Below are 14,351 nucleotides of genomic sequence, written 5' to 3'. Positions count from 1 at the left end.
GCTCGATCCCCTCTAAAAAAAAAAAATTATGTCAACGCACACAACTTACACTCTCCCTCCACTGTCCCCACCTCTACCCCAAATATTTCTTAAAGACAAATAATGACACACATGTATACCCAGAAAATATAAGAGACAAATAAGCCCTAGGGCATGGCTAAGTGCTCTGATAATTGAGTCACAATACTGAAGATGATCCATGTGTAGTATGTTCTCCTGATCCACTGACGTGCTGTGTGTCCTCCTGATCCATGTGCAATATGTTCTCATGATGATCCAATATGTTCTCTTTATTCGCATGCAGTATATTCTCCTGATCCGGGCCATGTGCTGTATTATCTCCTGATCCATTTATTGTACTTCTAGTACTATAGTTCCATGTACTATTTGCCATCCACCAGACTGTAATAACATTACAAAGATGTTTCTTTAAACCTTATTCATATGATTGTCTAGTACTATAGTTCCACGTACTATTTGCCATCCACCAGACTGTTATAACATTACAAAGATGTTTCTTTGAACCTTACTCATATGATTGTTTAGTACTAGTTCCAGTACTATTTACCATCCACCAGACTGTTACAAGGATGTTTCTTTAAACCTTAGTCATATGATTGTCTAGTACTAGTTCCATGTACTATTTGCCATCCACCAGACTATTATAGAATTACAAAGATGTTTCTTTGAACCTTATAGTTATACGATTTTCTTTAAGGCCCACAGTATGATTTTATAACTTCCTCTTATAATTGACTTTTTGACTTGAATCCTCTTAGTATGAAACGACTTGACTTCCTCACTTTAATTCGGTCTTCGTAACAGAGCAATACAAATTTGGAATGATCTATCAAAAAATTTGAAGTCTATAACTACAAAACCCACATTCACAAGACATTTGAAAAAGGAATTCATTAACTCGTACTAGTATTAGATAATCTTTTCACATATCCATCTCAGCATCATTAAGGATATTATTACTGTATATTTAATCCTTACGTATATATTCTGTATTATATATATTTGTACATTTTTCTTTTCTTTTCTCCCAAGGAGTCTCCTACTGTACCTTGTTAAGTCTTTTCAAGACTTTATAGGAGACTTCCTTTCCCATTGTACACAACTGGCGATAAAACAAATCAATGAATTCAAAAACTAAAATGAAATAGCCATAGTATGTTATGCTATGCACATGGCAAATCATCTAATCAATATAGCAAATTTGAACCAAGATTCCTTATACATCCACTGTCAAAAGTCTGGTAATTGAAGTAATTTCATCAATACTTGAACTTCTACAGTTTCATTGTTGCAGTAATAGACAAGTGGTTGTAGCAATGCTCACAGACTTATAAGCTCTTTGTTGCAGAGTGAACTGGTAAAAACAAGGGCATAGAGTATGCAACCTAGCTCTTGGTCCCCACACAAAACCATTGGTGCATATATTGATGCATTTGTTAGATGCATAAAATGAGTACTAAATCTTTCATTTTTTGTAACTGAGATGTCATATAGTATCTATAGACAGCATGTACATATAACATTTAAACTTGCGAATAAAAGTCATTACTTGATATTTTTTAACTATCAGCAACAATGATTAAATCAATGAAACTGGTCTTTGCTGATACTAGTTATGAACTGCTTTTCTTCTACATGATTGGCTCTTTCATTTACTAGAGAACTTGTACATGATTGGCTGTTTCATTAACCAATGAACTACAATGTAGAAACATCCTAAAGTTGACTGTTGTAGAAAGGCTAGAGGCAAATGATACATATACAATATGAAAGAGTTGAAAATAATAAAAGGGATAACTTTACTATAGTTAGAACGAGGAAAAAAGACTTTTCTCAAAGTTGTTACAAATATGTTACGGCTTTTAATGCCACAAACTAATATGAACGTAATTATTACACTTTCAAGTCAATCCCGCACAGCTGGCCACACACTGCCCTGACTAATTGTGTCCTGAAACAGTTTTGGATAGTCGTCAAGATTCAGTCATACAACTGACCCCCCACACACTGAACAACCAATGAAAATGTTATGTTAACAACTGGTGCTTGATATAACATCATATTTCCCTGCAATCGGTTACATTTGCTGAAACCAAACAGTTTTATGCAAGAAACACCACACTGTGGCGAATGCCATTCAAAAAATGCAACATGTCAACTTTCCCACACTAAAGAATTCAAACTGGTGAACTCTTAATAACTTGACCCTTGTCTCAAGCACATGCACGCTGTCCGACTACCTATAATTTGAGTTACTATGGCTTTAACTGCAGTCAGGTACACATTCCTTATAGCTTCCCAATGCAATAGCAACACAAGCTTCTTTTATTTTATTTGAAATTTGAAATTCTCTCACCAAACGATACAGGAAACAGTTCACAAAGTGAATACAAACAAGTTAAAACATTTACAAGAAGCTTGGTAATGATCCGGATGGCTGATACTAAGCCTAAAAACAAAAACCTGTGAGATGGAGTTTGATTGGATAAAGGCAGTGATCTTAGAATAAAATATGATATCGAGCATCAAGACCTAGATTCAAGCCCTGGTGAGCTGGATTTACACCCATGAGCATTCCACAGATGTCTGATCTGAGAGGGCCTTTGAACTTGCTTTCAGGATAATTCAAAGATGAGCTGTAATAAGTTGAATTCAAATCTTGCCGCACAATTTAGTGATTCATTTCAAGACACAGGAGGTTGAGGCTGACGGAATTGAATGAGAGAAATGCATGAAGTGGCGTCATTTCATCTGTAAAACAATTAAGGTGGATTATGCATACAATTATTACTAATAATTATACTAACAAGAATGAAAATATATTTTGATTGTTCTATAGGTTTACATGAGTATCTCAGTATTTAACTAACGACAGATCTATCAAAATCATTGTGGAAGAAAAACAAAAGGATCAGAGTGTTTTCCACTTAATGAAATTTGTCACAGAGACATTTTTTTTTTCATACAAGTTGTTTTCATACCCTTTTTTAATACACTTTTTCACACACCTTTTGCATACACTTTTTCTTTCACACACAGACAGTGTAAATTCAGAAAGAAAAATATAAATATAATTAAATATTTTTCCAAGTACAATTTACTTGTTGAATGAGTGTACTAAGTTGTTAAAAGTTTAACCAAGCCGATGTTGAAGACACATTAATATCTGACAATATCTGATCATTTATAAAAAGGTCAGGTTTTATCGGAGATATTTTAAAGGGTAAAGCCAATCACCTAATGTAGTATCCACACAGATCCCATGAAGTACACAGCCTTTTTATGCAATTCAGTGAATCAACCAAATTAGATGAAAACAAAGTATTTCAAAGAAACTTACAAAGCTTTCATAAAGTCCGAAATTTCTGTGCTTATCATCTTTTTGCACCAGTGGGTATGAATCTGAATTTCCTTTCGGCGATGGCTTTTAGTATCTTGGCAATGTTTTTGCAATCATCTGCAAACAATTTCAAAAGGAGACTTCGTGAGGAGGAGAAAATGTCTACAAAATGGCAATAAACTAGTAATTTTACCACCGTAATCCTTTTGTTTCTATTGTTATTTTCATTTGCTATTTTTCTTAAATTTAACTTATCTCAATCTGAACAACGATATTTTTTCTTTAACAAAACATATAGTTTTATTAAATAATAAATAATAACTGTATGTCTCTCTTGCGGTTCAGTTCCTAGAGGTTCCAATTTTTGATCATATGATCCAGGTGTGAAACTGCAGTTGGAATTGTCAGCGCAACTGATAAGTAGTTGGTAGATCTTTATTGTTTCTGTCATATTTTTGGTGCAATATAATTTCTTCCCCTCAAATTTTGAAGGGGTCATTGCCACTGTCCAGTTTGTAAGTTTGTAAACTTTTACATCGGCTTCAATAAAAATCAGATGTCTCGATCTGTCCAGCCGTGAGTGTCGGAGACAGGGTTTACTACATGCACCTGCAGCTTTTACGCTCAAATTCCATATTTTGGGGTAAAAAATGTAAAAAATTAGGAAGATGCTAATGTAAATATGTGTCCAGCAAGCACAAATTGACTCTATGGAGCTATTAAATATGCAGAAGACATTATGATCATAAGAATATCACCACAATTTAAATTTCAGTTGTCACCTGGGGGACATTACCGGACAAAAAAGCCCCAATATGCATAGTGCTCTGGAGTAGGCTATTTGGCATTGACCTTTTTCAATTTGTCCACAATCACTGAATTTTGCTGCAGACAAATGAAGGACAAAAATGTCTCACCAAGACCGCTATGATGTCTGCCCACATGCTTGAGGTCAAGTCTCTCTAGCATGGCCATCATACTCTTAGGGTATTCTCCGGTGACACGAGCAAATGGCTGCAGAAGAAACAATATCAGTGATAATGAAATAGCAAGATCTTGAGAACCCCTAGGAAAAGAACCAAACACTAGCAAGTAGGTGGAAGTGTGTCATTACAATATAATATTAATAATAATACACAACTCTTATAAGGCGCAAATATACACTAAAGTCTCTATGCGCTGAAAGGCCGGAAAACTACAAAAGTGAGAAAAGGTGAGTCTTTAAAAAGTGTTTTGAACCTGGTTACAGACTGAGCTTCTTTAATTCCGATCGGAAGGCCATTCCAGAGGATAGCAGAAGAGAACTGAAATGAGCGAGAGCCGTATGACTTTGTGGACACAGAAGGGGCAACCATGCAGTAAAGATTTCGAACTGCATCGGAGGCAACGATGTGGCGTATACAGCTCCTGGATGAGGTTTCGTAAGTATGTTGGAGCAAGTCCATGGAGACATTTAAAAGTTAGCAGCAAGATTTTGAAATTAATCCCTTGTTTCACTGGAAGCCAGTGTAGATTGAAAATGGTGGTTGGTGTTCAATCTTCCTATGAGTTGGTTAAACAACCATGAAACACCATCTACATAAAAACAGACAACTACACAAACTTTACTATTTTTTTTCTCTCTCTCTCTCCCACAAATGGATTAAATATCACAAAAAAGGCTGTGATGTTGTACCACTTTTTCAAAAAGTTGGGAATATTATCATTTTGATGTATCGAGGTAAATTGTATATTCATGTATTTGCTCTGATTCAAGAGGGTTCATCCATTATCAATACTCCTCTTTTGATCCCTGAAAACCTTATGATTTGACATATTGTGACAAAATTGTGAAGGTCTGATATTTCTACTAAGTAGCATCGTTACACCGTGAGTCAATCTTTCACATATCAAATGGTACAAGCTATTGTCTATCCTTCTATTCTACACAGAAATTGTTATCGGATAGCCTAAGCAGAATCTGTCCTCCATTCTTTATTAAATATTATCTAATACTAGTATTTTTTAAAATTGGTAGTTTACACTCATATCAATTTTGGTTTTATCCTCTCTCTCCTGTTTATAGCAGAAGATATGAAATATTTAAGAAGTTTCAGGTGCCATTATAAATGATGATTAACCTTATTTGCTCTAAGTCTGTTAACAAGTGTATTTCCATGTTTTTATTTTATATCTGGCATGGATCCATGGGGTGCGTGAAGGTGAATATTTCCTTCCCCCTCCTCCCCTACCCCGATTCCTCTTGCCAAGCCCCACAAAACAAATTAAAAGTAGTTCTTGGCACAACATTGCATGTAGACCTATGTAGACCTAGATTTATGGCTTTTATTTCAATGAGAATGAATCATTAATGTTCAAAAAATTCCCCCCCCCCCAAAAAAAAAAAAAAAAATTCTGGGAGAGGTAGCTCCTTGACCATCCTACATGGAATTAAAATACTTGATCTGACCCTGGACATTACCTTTTTTATATTAATCCACTGGTTAAAGTATGGTTTGATGGGTAACTTGCAATAGTCACATTGTCCTGGTAACCTGTTAAAAATTAAATAAAGAAAGATATTATAAATGCACTAATAATAACGGTTCTCTGTTTTACAGCACTTGCAATAAATGAACATCCTCATCGTATGTTACCAAGGCCAACAAAAATCCAATGAGTAGGATGATTAATGTGATGATAATGAGGGTCTATTTATGACACCAAAAAAGAGTCAGGACTAATGTAGATTAATTAGCTGCAATGATCTGTATCACCATCACATCAGCTTTAATACAGATGCATTAATGAGTAAAGAAACTTTAGCTGTAGTGAGCTTGATCAGAGGCATCAGGAATAAGTTATGCCTTTCTTGCAAACACTTCCTTGCAGGGTGTGCTAACAAAGATAACAAGATAGTACTGTATCTCGCATATATATCGTACAGTAGCACAGAAGGATTTAACCAGATATCATACGCAACTACAACCCAGAGAGATTCAGAATGGATCATTTTTGCCAGAGAGTTTATTAAATTTCCAGATTTGCAAAAGTGGGAAAGAAATATTTGGCAAGAACAGGATTGTTATCCATGACTTGTGAGTTGAAAGGCCTGTCCGCTGCCTGAATGAGGATTACATGTAGTAAAGATTTAATATAACACCTTCAGAAGTGATTGTGGTATATCACATATTATACAACACCTAATTATATTCCGGCCATTTGATTGGTCAATTGCTTGTCGATTGCATGCAAAATCCGCTCTATTGCACTCTATGAAATAGAACCATGTGTTATACTTTTTTGATAGCACTTTTTTCAATGGTAAGAAAGCAGAGAAACCTGTCTGTTCAAAACAATCTGTTGCATGAGTGCATTTTACATCCAATTATATCCAAATTTAAAGGTGTTGTATAAAACAAATAATGAATGGTTTCCATTCGTGTAATAGTGCAAATATTTCATTAGATGAATGATGTAATTTGTTCCATTCAACTCGACTGCGCCTCGTTGAATGGAACAAATTACATCTTTCATCTCATGAAATATTTGCACTATTGCACTCATAACCATTCATTATTTGTATAATAGCCATGTCCCTTTTCAAATTTGTTTATTCTTTCCCAGTTACATTCCTGTTGTTCAAGGGCGGCGGAAGCACTTTTAATCTGGGGGGGGGGGGGCACCGACATCAAAGGGCACTTTGCAGAAATTCGATTGGACTGATGCAGCCTTATATTTAGTACCCTTTATAACTCTTATTGTATTATCTTATTTGCGTATACACATCACTCCATCAATGCCCCCCCCCCCCCCCAAGGAAAATATGCATACTAGCACTGCAATATCCAATGTGCAAATTGGGAAACAAGGAACAAGTTTTCTTTTGAGACAAAATGAGGTGAAATCATGCTAGTTGCTAATGTAGGGATCTTCCGAATTAGAGTTTATTTCTTGTAAATATGTTAACCATTTTTTTTCATTCGAAATAGCTTTGAGTTGACGCACAGAAATTCATTAAAAGTCAGGGGCGTAGCAAGGATTTGCAAAGTTGTATGCACGTCTATCTGAGCGGAGCGCCACCATCGGTTGGCGTGGAGCGTACAAGAAAATTTTTGGTTTTACAAACCCCTCAGATGGCCGGAAACGGCCCTTCCCGAGTGTTCATTCTGGTTCCCTGGCCTCTTGCTAACTTGAGACACCTCAATTTTTATGAAGAAAAACGGCACATTTTTAACCTGAGGAAAAGTGGGGGGGCACGTGCCCCCTGTGCCCCCCCGGTTCCGCCGCCCTTGCTGTTGTTTATTTGTCTATGTATGGCAACAATGAACAATAAAATCTCTTGAAATCCCCCCCCCCCTTCCCAGCCCTTCTGGGTTTTACCCAATGAAATTGGGGTATGAACCCTGCTTTAACGGTATGAAAAGGTACCGTAATTTCTGACTGGCACCCTAGTGAAGAAATGGTTTAGAAATAGGGATCACCACCTTCTATGAGTACTTGATAGCTGATTTGATAGAGCACCATGTGGTCACAGGTTTCAAATCCATCCTAGCCAAAATGTCTTAAAATAGATTTCAAATCTATTAATAAGTATTATTTCTTATGATAAAGCAATAAAATTTGAGCATGCACCTGAAGAATATTTATACCAGATTAGGCTTATTTTCTTTTTTTTTTTGATGGGTTCTAATTGTACAAGGTCAAAAATATGTATGTATAATATTTACCTGAATAATTTAGCACATAATATGCACTCTCTATTTTTACGGGTGTTAAAGTAATTGTGTACTTACATTGTTTTCAGGTCCCAGTCACCGCAGGTGACAAATATTGATTTTGTTTCATTGGATAAAAGATCCTCCTTCTGCATCCAGTCATGAAACATCTGTAATAAATGAAACAGAGACAAGATGGAATACTCTGCCAGTAAATGGAACCAGGTTAACAATCCTGGTAATGGCCAACAACAAGCTAGCCATTGACATGTGTGGAACTGGAAAAGCAATAGAGAGTCAGTAGGGATCACACTCTCAGACATAATAGTACTAGAGTCAGTAGGGATTCCATCTCAGGGGATTCCATCTCAGATGGAATAGAACTAGAGTCCGTAGGGATCACACTCTCAGACAGAAAAGCACTTGTCAGTAGGGATCACACTCTCAGACAGTAAAGCACTAGCGTCAATAGGGATCACACTCTGAGACAGAGAAGCACTTGTCAGTAGGGATCACACTCTCAGATAGAATAGCACTAGTGTCAGTAGGGATCACACTCTCAGACAGAATAGCACTGGAGTCATTAGGGATCATACTCTAAGACATAAAAGCACTGGAGTCATAAGGGATCATACTCTCAGACAGAATAGCACTAGAGTCAGTAGGGATCATACTCTAAGGCAGAAAAGTACTGGAGTCAGTAGGGATCACACTGTAGGGATCTCAGACAGAATAGCACTAGAGTCAGTAGGGGTCACACTCTCAGATAGAAATTTGAGAAAGAGTCAAGTAATGAACACTGGGAGATATAGATTTAAAGATGCAGTGATCATAATGATCATCAATGTTTAAGTCTCTTTTGCTGAGTGTAAAATACAAGGATAGCATAAAAGCAGAAAAGATGTACTGCTAATGTTAGTTTCAGAATGCCACTTGTTTTAAACTGAGGCGGCTGTTGATGTGTCTTCTAGATACATTAAATATCACTGGGTTTCTTACTCTTCTGTGAATAAAATTAACTTGCTTCATGATTAACATCAATGTTTAGAGATACTGTTGAGATTCAATCAATTGAAAGGATCGTTTTGGATCCTTTTTGATTTGTTTATTAGCTGTCGTTTGCTGTTTAATCGCCGTAACCATGTGTAACTCTTACCAAAAACTTTCTGTAAATTAACAAGATACCATTTTGATCTGTAACCACACATTATCTTGCATGCTACACCTTTGGACTCAAATATGGTCTCATGAGAAGTGGTTTTGGTTGCTTTGGCTGCTAACTTATGTTCATTTTTGGACAGATGGAACCGCTATCGCTGTCCCTGTCTCTGTATCGCTATGTGTAGTATTAGCTGCAGTAAGTGCCAACGTCGTATCTGTACAATCGGCCCCTATTTTCTCCAATCATCAGTGAATTCAATACAAAGGTCAAAGGTTAATCTTGCTTGAGTGCAAGTGTCATCTGTTTTCGTTAGGGTGTGGACTATTAATGTGATTTATCTGTCACAACTTGCTTCGAGAATTACGAACAAGTTTTAGTTGTTGTTATGGCAAGTCAACTTAGAGTAGCAAAAATCTGCAAATCCCTGATTTGGTTCCAAAATGATGAAAAAGGAATTACGACCCTTGAAAACCATCAAGAAATCAATAAATAGCCACCATTCTACTATCTAAAGGGCTTATCATAGCCCCCTTCCCCCTTCCCCCCGCTCCTGAAACAAATTTTGTATTCAAAGTCCGATGTTGTCAGCAATCATGATCAGAATGGGCTCAAAGTATATATGTAAAGACGATATACTAATCTGGTCAATCTTTGTATAAAATGTCTGTATTGAGATGTCCATGCAGTGGAGAGCAACCATTTTTAAGCAAAACAAAACCACCCAAAAACAAAGCAAACCTCTAAGACATCTGGTAGGTGAGGTTTTCCGGCCACCATTTCCTTTGTTATTCCTGTCAACTGCAAAAAAAACAAGAAGGAAAGAGTGAAGTTGAGGTGAAAGTTGCAATGAGCCTTTATTTTTCTAAACATAGTTCATTATTTAATCACATCTCTTCCAGATCTCTATATATGTAAACAGAAGGCGCTGAGAGGAACAAGGAGAAAAATTAAACCATCCCAGACTGAATTAATTAGGGAGCTGAATCTCTAAGGGACAGGTCAGAGACAAATCAAGGATTTTATAAAGGTGGAGGTACATAGAAAACACTTAATAATTAGATTTAGGTCTATATATAGACCTAAACGCAAGGTTATGCTATAGATATTTGACGTGAGATTGTGTAAGTCTTCCACTGAATGCCAAAATCACCCGACTGAACCTTTTTGCCCCAACTGACAATGGGAGGCGGAGGGCCATTGTGCCCCTGCTCCCATCTCCTGTCCCTCCCCATCCCCTGTACCCTTCTTTGTGCATGCCACTGTTGTACATCAGAAGATTGAGCCAATGGAATGCATATGATCTGATGCTTATCAAACCTACCTCGGTGCAAAATTCGCCAACCTCATGTACCTGTGGTTCTACGTAGGTATGAAACTCTGACTCAACTTCAAAGGTTCTACCAGATACCTTCAACACTGGAAATTCGATGATTTCCTTGAATGAGAAAGAAGAACAAACAAGACATTATAGTCATGATAAAGAAACAACTTCCTAGAAAAAAATTTTGACGAAGGTTATAAGTATACTAAAATTGAGGGCTTACACCTATTACCTTAAGGCACATAATGGAAGCGAAATCATATATATATTTTATACAGATGAAGTAAGCAAAGAAACAGTACTGTAAGATAGCAGAGGGAACCAGCATGCATGTAGCATACATAACAGACCTGTGGACACTGCATTATGAAATTGAAAAGTAGCAGACAATCTAATATTTTAACATGTTCTTTACAGGGGCGTAGCTAGACATTTTTTTTTTTAGGGGGCACTAAGAGGGTGGAGAAGAATCTGTTTTCTATAAATAAAAATATAAAAAAATAAAAATTATGAGCATAATTTTAATTTATTTCTTGGGAGAGAGGAGGGGGGGGAGGAGGGTAGTAACTAACCAGACAGTTTTTGAATAGCCTAGCCCTCTACCCTCCCAAGGGAAATGCCACTGGTTTCATACTGCAATTTGCAAGTGCAGTCTTGCACTTAAAAACCTATTGGTTCTTTCTTCAAAATTTCATGGACTATTTATCACTTACTTTACATGTTTAATTATGATAATTTACCTGTGGAGCGAGCCTTCCATTCCTGATGCATGTTGCTTCAAAGTCTAATACAAGGAAATCATGAAAGTCTTGGGCTGCAATATTAGCTGATGCAATGCTGGAAGCCATTGAAAAGCTCTGTGGGCTGAATAGTTTTCTGCCACAGTCAGTAGTGACAGAATAACGTAGAACGCTTAGATTTAGCAGCCTTGACGAAAAGATCAAAGAACGTCCAACTGAGACAGACATGGGATACCAGTATCTGCAAGGATAAAAAAGGGATTTAATCAATATGCAACAGCAGCCAAATTTTGTCAAAACTTTCCGGAACTAACATACATTATTAAGCAAGATACTCTATGTTCCCTTGAATATAAGCAACAAGAACCTTGAGAGCTTGTCCTGTTTGGTTGGTGAAGGGCATTTTTTTATCAAACTTATCTACAGTATATGCATAGAAAGTCCAGTCATAATTTAGGTAGGAAATGGCATGGGAGTGAAGTACCACACACCACCAGCTAATGTACATTACAACTAACCCCTCCATCATATGGTATTTTTGAGTATTTTGCTGAATTTACTCTAGGCCCCTAGGTTTAATAAAAATGAAGGCCTTAAGTACATGTTAACAATAAATAGACCAGTGAAATAAACAAATATGAATGATGCAATGTCCAATTAATATAAAATAGTTGACCAGTATAGTAACCAAAAGTTGTATAGCTCTACAATGTTTATCATATGGTGAGGAGTTACAGGAGGCCTTTGTTGAAAGAGACCTACAGTAGGTATCTACATTAACTCATCTTTGCAACCTTCTAAACATTGTGTTGAAGCTGCTAAAAGAGGTAATAGGGTTTTAGGTATGATCAAAAGGAACTTCAGTTTTCTGAAAGAGGACATAGTTGTTTAGGCATGATAAGCAGTTGTTAAGGCCTCATGTGGAGTATACTGTGGAGTCTTGGAATCTTATTATAAAGTAGGCGGTTACAACTTTTGAATCTCACCACACTGGAAATTAGGAGGTTACAGTACGTGGTGACTTGATTCAGGTTTTCAAGATTGTGTTTGGTTTTGACAATTTATCCTTCACTGACTTGTTCATGTTTTCTAATTGTAGTTGTACCAGAGGTCACCGTCTTAAACACCAAAAGTCATAAAGTAGGATTAATATTCAGCATAACTTTTTTTCTAATTGGGTTGTGAATAAGTGGTACGGTTTGCCTGAGAAAGCGAGTGCAGTAGTGTGAATGGGTTTAGAATGGTTTGAACAAGCACTTTAAAGGCATTGAAGACTCACCCCAAACCGCGCTCTGAAAAAGTTAACTTTCTGTTGCTTCAAAATGCAGACAGTAATGAAACATGATACCTTGGTATCTTAAGCTGGACCTGAGTCTCCTGAGATGTCCATCGCTGTATCGTTAGTACACTGTGCTGTGGGTATTGACCCAAGCTGTATGTACTGACTGTACACTAGTGTTTAATTACCAAAGGTAGCAAGCTGTGTGCGTATATTCAGGGATCGATGGTGGTGTCTAACTCTTCTGTTACAACTCATTCAAAACTAGGTCAGATTACCAGCATTAGGGTTTCTTTTTGCGCAAGTCTTCACACCCTTTAAGTTTAAGCATTGTAATCAGGTCTGATTGTTTGACTCTCCAATTTGTTTTCCTGAATCCTCTCCTATTAGGTCCATGATTGGGACTTGAGAGTGTCTCTCCTGATCCTTTTTTTTTTCTACTAAACTAAACGTAATAGTGTTGCTGAGTGTGTAAAAGTGTGTAACAATTAGGTCTTGTAGCCTAGACCACAGGCACTCGTAACGTTATGTAGGTGTATAGTATATAAACACGGAGTACACCCACATAACGTTAAGAGTGCCTGTAGCCTAGCCTAAGTTATGCTTGACCTGGCTTGATAGCCTAACTCACTGGTAGAAGATCAATTGGATTAGTGGTAACTTACATAATTATGCCCTTCTTGGAATGTTTTGCCTCTTAATAGAACCTCACATAAATTGCTAAACGAACCTCTCTTGCAAAAACAAAGGAAAATAGTCCTCAATGTAGCTCATCAGCCTAACCGATCAATGTGCGTGCAGGACTATTGAAATGAGCATACGTACTGTACATCATCGCCGCGTTGATCGAGCTGTGGGGATTTCCCTTGGTATTCTACGTTCTATGGCAAGCCAAATGTCGACTAATATGATGCAAAATATAATATAGACCGATAATCTAGATTTATGAACCGAAAATTAAGGTTTTTCAATGTTAAACTTGGCATATCGCTTGGAAAACCTTGAAATATCACAATTATCGATGAAAATTTGGATTATTGCATAAAAATCAGAAAAATTGGATTATCAGTCGGAAATCCAGGTTTATTAACCAGTAAGACATGAGTATGGACGTAGGCTACTAGCGCAAATTTACAAGCTACAATACATTTGAAAATTCGAAAATTCGGAACATCCGAGTTTGTCCAATTGCAGCAATAATGATAATGTGGAACGAAAATGGAAGATTTAGTAAGCATATGTCCTTATGCATGCTATTTCATCTAGATTTGCAAAGCAGGCGACTACTACCAACTACACTTGTTATAGGCACAGGAGAATAACACAGAGGGCCCAATTGGAGTCCTTAAGTTAAAGGCATTGAAGACTCGCCCCAAACCGCGCCGCGCTCTGAAACAGTTAACTTTCAGTTGCTTGCAAGTCGATTTTTCTTCTTGTCGCTACAAAATGCAGACAGTAATGGAACGTGATACCTTGTTATCTTTTATCTTGACCTGAGATTTCCATCGCTGCTGTGTTTTGGGTATTGACCGTAGCTGTATGTATTGGCTGTACACTAGTGTCTAATTACCGACGGTAGCAAGCTGTGTGTGTATTTTCTGGGATCTTAATGCATACATACATGGTGGTGTCTAACACTCCTGTTACACCTCATTTCGAAACTAGGTCAGATTACCAGCACGAGACATTTCTTTGTGCGCGAGTCATCACAGCCTTTAAGTTTTATCCTAATATCCGCATATGTAATGCTCAGACAACTCATATTCGTTTCTAGACGTCTACGGTAGAGTA

At 37.0% G+C, this 14,351-nt stretch overlaps 1 protein-coding gene across 4 annotated transcripts; it reads right to left on the bottom strand.

The window, feature by feature from the left end:
• Window positions 1-928: 928 nt before the first annotated feature.
• Window positions 929-13,417, bottom strand: LOC139976176 (ERI1 exoribonuclease 3-like). 4 transcript variants are annotated; one of them, XM_071984698.1, is made up of 9 exons: window positions 13,291-13,417; window positions 11,282-11,522; window positions 10,542-10,655; window positions 9,959-10,018; window positions 8,137-8,228; window positions 5,823-5,895; window positions 4,279-4,375; window positions 3,362-3,478; window positions 929-2,772 (listed from the first exon to the last, which is right to left on the bottom strand). In XM_071984698.1, the coding sequence occupies exons 1-8, from the start codon at window positions 13,332-13,334 to the stop codon at window positions 3,396-3,398; spliced, it is 804 nt and encodes a 267-aa protein (XP_071840799.1). In that variant the 5' UTR covers window positions 13,335-13,417; the 3' UTR covers window positions 929-2,772; window positions 3,362-3,395. The 4 variants fall into 4 exon arrangements, with proteins under 4 accessions (XP_071840799.1, XP_071840791.1, XP_071840804.1 ...); XM_071984690.1 differs by having other exon boundaries at window positions 929-2,726; XM_071984703.1 differs by having other exon boundaries at window positions 929-2,726; window positions 13,226-13,387.
• Between the last annotated feature and the right edge of the window lie 934 nt (window positions 13,418-14,351).

This window comes from Apostichopus japonicus, chromosome 2 (assembly GCF_037975245.1).
Source record: "Apostichopus japonicus isolate 1M-3 chromosome 2, ASM3797524v1, whole genome shotgun sequence".
In the NCBI taxonomy this organism is placed as follows: Eukaryota; Metazoa; Echinodermata; class Holothuroidea; order Aspidochirotida; family Stichopodidae; genus Apostichopus; species Apostichopus japonicus.
The sequence above is the reverse complement of the archived record's forward strand: the minus strand, read 5'-3'. Positions and strand labels throughout refer to the sequence as shown.